The 6359-nt window shown below is 47.4% G+C and overlaps 1 protein-coding gene across 1 annotated transcript; it reads right to left on the reverse strand.

Moving 5' to 3' along the window:
• Window positions 1–670: 670 nt before the first annotated feature.
• On the reverse strand, window positions 671–4321 carry LOC135824599 (uncharacterized). The gene is made up of 5 exons (XM_065337332.1): window positions 2756–4321; window positions 2270–2547; window positions 1935–2021; window positions 1589–1706; window positions 671–1402 (listed from the first exon to the last, which is right to left on the reverse strand). Exons 1-4 carry the CDS (start codon window positions 4014–4016, stop codon window positions 1593–1595), a joined length of 1740 nt encoding a protein of 579 aa, XP_065193404.1. The 5' UTR covers window positions 4017–4321; the 3' UTR covers window positions 671–1402; window positions 1589–1592.
• Window positions 4322–6359: the final 2038 nt, after the last annotated feature.

Raw genomic sequence — 6359 nt, forward strand, 5'->3', positions numbered from 1 at the left:
TGCAGCAGTGTAGATATTCATACTGTGTGGCAAACCAATAAATCTCCTGCGCTATGATACGCGTCCTTGTCAGTAGTACAGCTGCCAAATGGGAAAATCAACTTTTTCAGGGGCGTCGTTGCAGTTTAGGACCGAGCACTATATTTTAGGCTAGGATGGTAGACAAGGGTATATAAAGCACGATCGTCCTTGTTGGACATCCTGGCGACGTGCGGGAAGCTAGAAATTCCATTCCTTTTCTTCGTCGTCGGGAGTGGTAATTATTCAACGGTCGGTTGTATATTTACAATTCGTTTCGTTATTTTACGACTCGATGTGCTAATTTTACAACACGACGTGTACATATACGTGTTATATTTGTACCGCAGCTATCTCGACCACACGTTTTTCATTTGAAAATTGAAAAGCAATTATTAGTTACAATTGTAGTTGACTTCTGTACCACTCGTTTCTCAAATGGATTGGAGACTGAAATGTTCACTTGAACGTATAGTGGCTGGCGAAATGAAGCCCTAGTACCAGTACGAATCGATAGGGAACGAATTTAGTAGTAGCTACTTCGAGGTTGTTTTGAGAACTCAGGAAGTAGCGTTTACTAGCAGTAGTTTTCTACTACACTACTTTCAATGTTACTGGACAGCCCGAGGCAATCTGGATCACACTTCAGAAGCAAGTAAGCTGTTCATCGTTGCTGAACATAGTATTGCACAGTATGAAGTAGTTTGAACATTGTATGAATGTTCTCATATCACAGCTCTAATTGCATTCACAATTAATTATGAATCATGGTAAATTTGTAACGAATCAGGTAGATGCTATACTGAATTCGAGGGAAATAAGACTAAAAAAGAGTGGCTGGTAATGAGACTGAAAGAGCTCATCACGAACTGTAACTGGTTATGGAATCTTGATTATCTAGATAACAATAATGTGATGAGTGCACGATCATAAAGGCTAGAACTTAGAAATAAATAAATAATTTTGGAGTATGTGTGCTCACTACACTCTCCTTTTTGGTAGTCTATAGTACAAAACAGAGCAAGATGCATAATATATATATCAGCTGTATGTAATATCATGTATCGCTGCTCATTTCCGTGGTAAATAGCATGCATACAACTTCATGTTGGAATGCCCCTGCATTTGCATACACGATGCCCACGTGGAAAAGCCTGTAATAATAAAAAATAATAATCTATCTAAAGAAAGAAATGCTTTGTAAGCCAATAATTATGGTTACTGTCGGGTAAGGTATACAAGTAGGGTAAAAAAACTAAAAGCGCACAGTTGATCCCATGCTAGAAGACACATGAGAGCATAATAATTATTATCAGACGTGCTCGCATCATGATTTCTTGTCTTCCATCCCAAGAGCTGTATGCCGCATACACTTCCATCGCATCTAAGCAAGACAGAATGACCAGAGGCATATTTCTTTAAAACCTGTATGTAATGAGGCTCTAAATATTCAACAAACACACCCTCTTCAGTCTCTTGTTACTTATCTGCTCACTACCCTATGCCTTTTAATTAATCTTTTTCACTGCCGAGAAAACAGCACGCATCAAAAGTAGAAAACTTGCCGTACCTTCCTAATCAAAATCCGATTGGGGGTCTGAGTCTTCTTGATCTTCGGTGGCATACTCTGAAGGATCAGAATCATCACTGCTTGAGGATGGCTCGTCAGTGGGTAAATTGGTGAGGTCCTGCATTGAACAAACAGATGAATATTACCGGCCAGTACTGCAGCACGTGACTTCTTTTACAAACACACCCATGCATGCAAAACAGACAGACACACACACACACACACACACAAGTACGTACACACATTCGCGCGGACACCCGTACTCGCACGCACAATATGCAAGGAACATGCCAAACAAGAGAGGCTAGATCTTCTAATTAACCTAAATTAGTATGTGATTGTATACCTCTGCTTCAGCAGCCAGTGTAGCAGGTGGTGGCGCAGATGCTGCCTCTGATTCTTCTGGCGCGTCAATGGGTAAATTGATGAAGTCCTGCATTGAACAAACAGATGAATATTACCGGCCAGTACTGCAGCACGTGACTTCTTTTACAAACACACCCATGCATGCAAAACAGACACACACACACACACACACACACACACACACACACACGCACCTAACCACACATGCACACATGCGCGCTGACACCTATACTCACACGCACAATATCCAAGGAACATGCCAAACAAGAAAAGCTAAATATTTCAATTAACCTAAATTAGTACATGATTGTATACCTCTGCTTCAGCAGCCAGTGCAGCAGGTGGTGGTGCAGGTGCTGCTTCTGATTCTTCTGGCACCGCTAGTTCTTGAGGTAGTGTCGCTTGTCCAGGGACGGATGGTGTACCGAATGAATTCTTGCATCCTTTGCATTGGCAAATGTCGGTACAGGATAGGGTCTGACTTCGACATGAGCACCGTCGTGTTGAGCAGCCAGTCTGGCACTTGCATGAAACTAACTTCAGTATATCTTGGGGGGCTGCTTGCTGCTCCATCCACACTATAGACAAGCCACCTACAGTTCAGCAGAGGAGTAGACAACATACATGTAGATCACCAAAACCTGGTAACAAAAATGATGGTGATTTTCACAAGGCATTTATTAGGATAAATTTGTGCACAGCGTGTTCGTTGTGTTGATTGTTTCAATGCAATAAGTTCATTGGCATTACAGTGTCCTAGAAAAGAATACACATCATGCGGAGCAATGCTTCTCGTCTCACCTTGATCTGATACTCTCCATCCATTCCCGTCGGGGCTGGGGATCTCGGGTGATGGCTGTAAAGCCAATCGCCACACTACTGCTTGGTAGTTTGCTCGCAGGACATGCTTCCGCAATGCATCTCGTGATGGTGGCATATTCTGTGGTGTACTGGAGTTGTTGCGCAGCAGCTCGAAACGTACGTCATTGATATTTGACAAGCTTGCACATCCATACAATCTGGCCAAGAACACCTCACACAGCCCTTGCAGTCGTTCGTCCACATTGAAACTCTTGCCCAACTCAGCCATCGCCTCTGCCTGCGCACAGTCTTTCTTGATCAATTCCAGAGCGGCCTTCTTCCCTTTCCCTGAGAAAGCGCTAACGCTATCGCATCCGGTGAAAGCATGCAGGCCAATAAGTGCTTCAGAAGCAGCTGGACCAAGCTTTGCAGAGAGGGCACTGATGTCAACTAGCTCAGGCTTCTTCGCGGAACCAGTCTTGAAGACGAGCTGGCCATTGATAGACGTGGACAAACCAATGGCTATGACTGCAACGTCTGTGTCGGGTGAACATATGAGTGCTGACTGGAAACCATGAGATGTTGCATGGGCTGAGTGAAGCAGTAGCCTTGTGTCTGCTTCCTCATGAGTGCAGGATAGCTCTGGTATCTCGGTTGCACGAAGACATGTTGCTGTTAACGATGGTGCAGCAAGCTGAATGCAAGTGGTGCCAACTGTAATGATGACTTGCTTCTCGGTTCCCAACAAGGACACAAAGTGCTCTGATGTTTTCCAATCTGTGGCAAGGAACTGAACCAAATTCGTCTTGTTTGTACCGTTGGACAAGTACCGCTTCCATTCCTTTGGTGTGGCCTGGTCACGACGCTCTGCTCGAATCACCAGTGGATCTTGTTGCCCAGTTCTCTTCTGGCGTTCGAGCTGTTTGATGGAGATGTCCCAGTACCGGTCAGTTACAAAGTCTACACGTGACGCATTGCTTCTGACCATGTTTGCCAACAGCTGCCGGAAGATCTGGTCACTGAGTGCACCGAATGTCGGAGGTGGGGAAGGCGTGGCTTGAAGAAGTGCCATTGCGTCAATCACAACACAGCAGCCAGCTGGCGGGTGATCTCGTAGTGCACTGTCTTTCCCCAGTGCATGTAGCAACTTGGACTTCTGCGTTGAAACCATCCCGCCATCAACAGTGGCTATTGCCCACGGAACAGGCCCGAGCTCATATTGCACTAACGTTCGCACGTCGAATGTGCGATTCTTTGCCATTATGAGGAGCTGTGTGAACAGCTGGCGGTCAGCTTTCACGGCTTCGAACTTGGAAGTGGACTTTGCCTTCTTCTTGCTGTCTGTGAATGAAGGCAGCTTCCTTGCTGGAATCCGGTCAAAGAAACTGGCTTTGGTAGACTGTAGGCGCTCTTTGAGAAACAGCTGGAAGGCTACTTCTCCTTTTGCCTGGGCCTGCAACAACTCTGTTTGAGCAGCTGGCGTGCACACCGTTCTTGTTGAGAGGCTCACCAGCTCCTTGCCATCGAATGGACTGCCCCAATCCAGTAGCTGGTTGACGATCTTTACCACAGCTTTCTCGTCTCAGGAGATGCTGGCCACTGCTTCGTCTGGGTGGCGCGACACATCTCCAAACGCAACACCCTCGTCCATTCTGGCCAAATCATGGCACGCTCTTACAGTTGCCGAACGCTCATGGATGGTTAATATCCAGCGATGGACAGCACCAGGATTGCGGCTGAACCCGACAATACCACCCATAGTCTTACTAGCACGGTTCAGAGTCTGCTCAATAGCTTGATCCACTGGGACTTGTGCAAAGTGCCGTTCCGACCTTGCGACACAGAAGTCTCCGGACTGAAGTGCTTCATGGGCAGAAGGATTCCTTGTAGAGAGTGTGGACATGTCGGCCCAGTAATAGGTGCCATAGCGCGCATAATTTGTGTGGTTGTAAGCATAGAACCATGGCAGCATGCGGCGAATGCAGGCCAGGTGAAGGCTCCAGTCTTGTGTCCTCGTCGCACGGAGGAACAGGAGAAGAAGCTGGACCATATCCAAGTATGAGAGCCAAAGGGCCGCCATGGGCGAGGCTTTGCGCAAATCAGTAGAGTGCTTCTCAAGACGACTGGACAAGCGGCTAAAGTCGTTGCTGTTCACTATGCTGGAAACTGTTGCAGTCGCCTTCGTCTCTTGCACTTTCCGGAGCACAGCTGAAAGTCTGTCCCATTCGACAGCATCATCACTGGAGAGCGACTTATTCAGGTGCTGTAAATTCAGCCGTGTCAATGCTTCATACAGCAACTTGTGCACACGTATGGCACGATTGTAGTGCTTTCCACTGACTACACCCTTGACAGACTGTAGACCAACGATGCCTGTCATAGTTAGCAGATCAGTGAGGCCAGCTTCTGCAAAGCGCTTGCCAATGACAGACAGAAAAGAGCAGGTGGTGTGGAATGCACCTAGTCGAAGCACCACATCTGGAAAAGCATCTTTCTGCTTCCACAGCACTTCCAAGCCCTTGGCATATACAGCTTGATCAGCAGTGATTATGCAGTGCTGCTGGTTAAGCTGGCGCGATATTGCTGAAGACCGCTTCAACACCTCCAGCACTACGCCAATATCTGTTGGAGGTGCTGGAATGACGGGCAAGTAGCCAACAGCTGTGGACTTTGGTGACGTACTAATCATAGAGTTGAATCCTGACCAGCTGGGCACTGTTTGTTGAGCCTCGTCTGATTGCTCTGATGATGCATCTGGCACTGCAGGACAATTGCGCAGCAATACCCATAACATGTCAGTTTGTGCACCTATGTGGCTCGATGAGGATGGTGCTGGGTCCAGTGCTGGAAGCTGGGGTGGCTCTCTTCTCGGTCCAGACACATACTCATACTCTGCTGGTGGTGGTGCAGGTAGTGACCTTGCTGCCCTCTTGCTGCGTGTAGTAGGGGCTGTAGATGCAGATGTTGCCGGCGGATTGGTGGATGCTGGTGTAGAAGATTCGTGCTGCCTTTGAAGGACAATGCCGTTGGTGCAGTGTGTTGTGCCTTCTCCGGTAACCGTTTCCTCGCAAAGGTCATTGTTGTCCCAACAAAAAGAAAACATTCTTTGTCGGGTCAATAACGCTGGGCACAAACACGTCGGTGTCCAATGCCTCTTTTGCCAGCGAGGTCTCGATCTCAGAGAGCTTAGTGTCGGAAACACCGTGTCCGAAACGATTAAGTGTAGTCACTAACTGCTGGCTTCTGGTCAGGTGGCGGACTGTCATAGGAAGAGCAACACTCTTAGGTGTTATGATGCGGCCTCTTGTCGCGGCATACACAATATCTTGCCCAAGAGACAAGACCTTGGCTCTCTTAGGCGCATCCAGCTTAGCTCTTTTCACCACACTGTCACAATCCTCGATGTCTCCCACACCAAGCACCCATGCCAGGAAGTTGTAAAGACTATCTGGCACGCACCGACTGGCATTCTCCTCAGTGAGGTCAGATGCGTGTGGAATGTCAGGCAGGATGGGGGAGATAGCTTTGATGTCACTTCTGACTTGTAAGGCAGCATGGAAAATGTCATGAGCCATTGACAACGGGATGTCTGTCCTGACGTTGC

Source organism: Sycon ciliatum, chromosome 9 (assembly GCF_964019385.1).
Source record: "Sycon ciliatum chromosome 9, ocSycCili1.1, whole genome shotgun sequence".
In the NCBI taxonomy this organism is placed as follows: Eukaryota; Metazoa; Porifera; class Calcarea; order Leucosolenida; family Sycettidae; genus Sycon; species Sycon ciliatum.

Coding starts and splice junctions, on each gene's coding strand:
- LOC135824599 (XM_065337332.1), bottom strand. CDS start 4,016: ATGGCAAAGAATCGCACATTCGACGTGCGAACGTTAGTGCAATATGAG. Junction 2,548..2,755: donor ATGGAGAGTATCAGATCAAG/GTGAGACGAGAA, acceptor GCTGAACTGTAG/GTGGCTTGTCTATAGTGTGG. Junction 2,022..2,269: donor CACTGGCTGCTGAAGCAGAG/GTATACAATCAT, acceptor TGTTCAATGCAG/GACTTCATCAATTTACCCAT.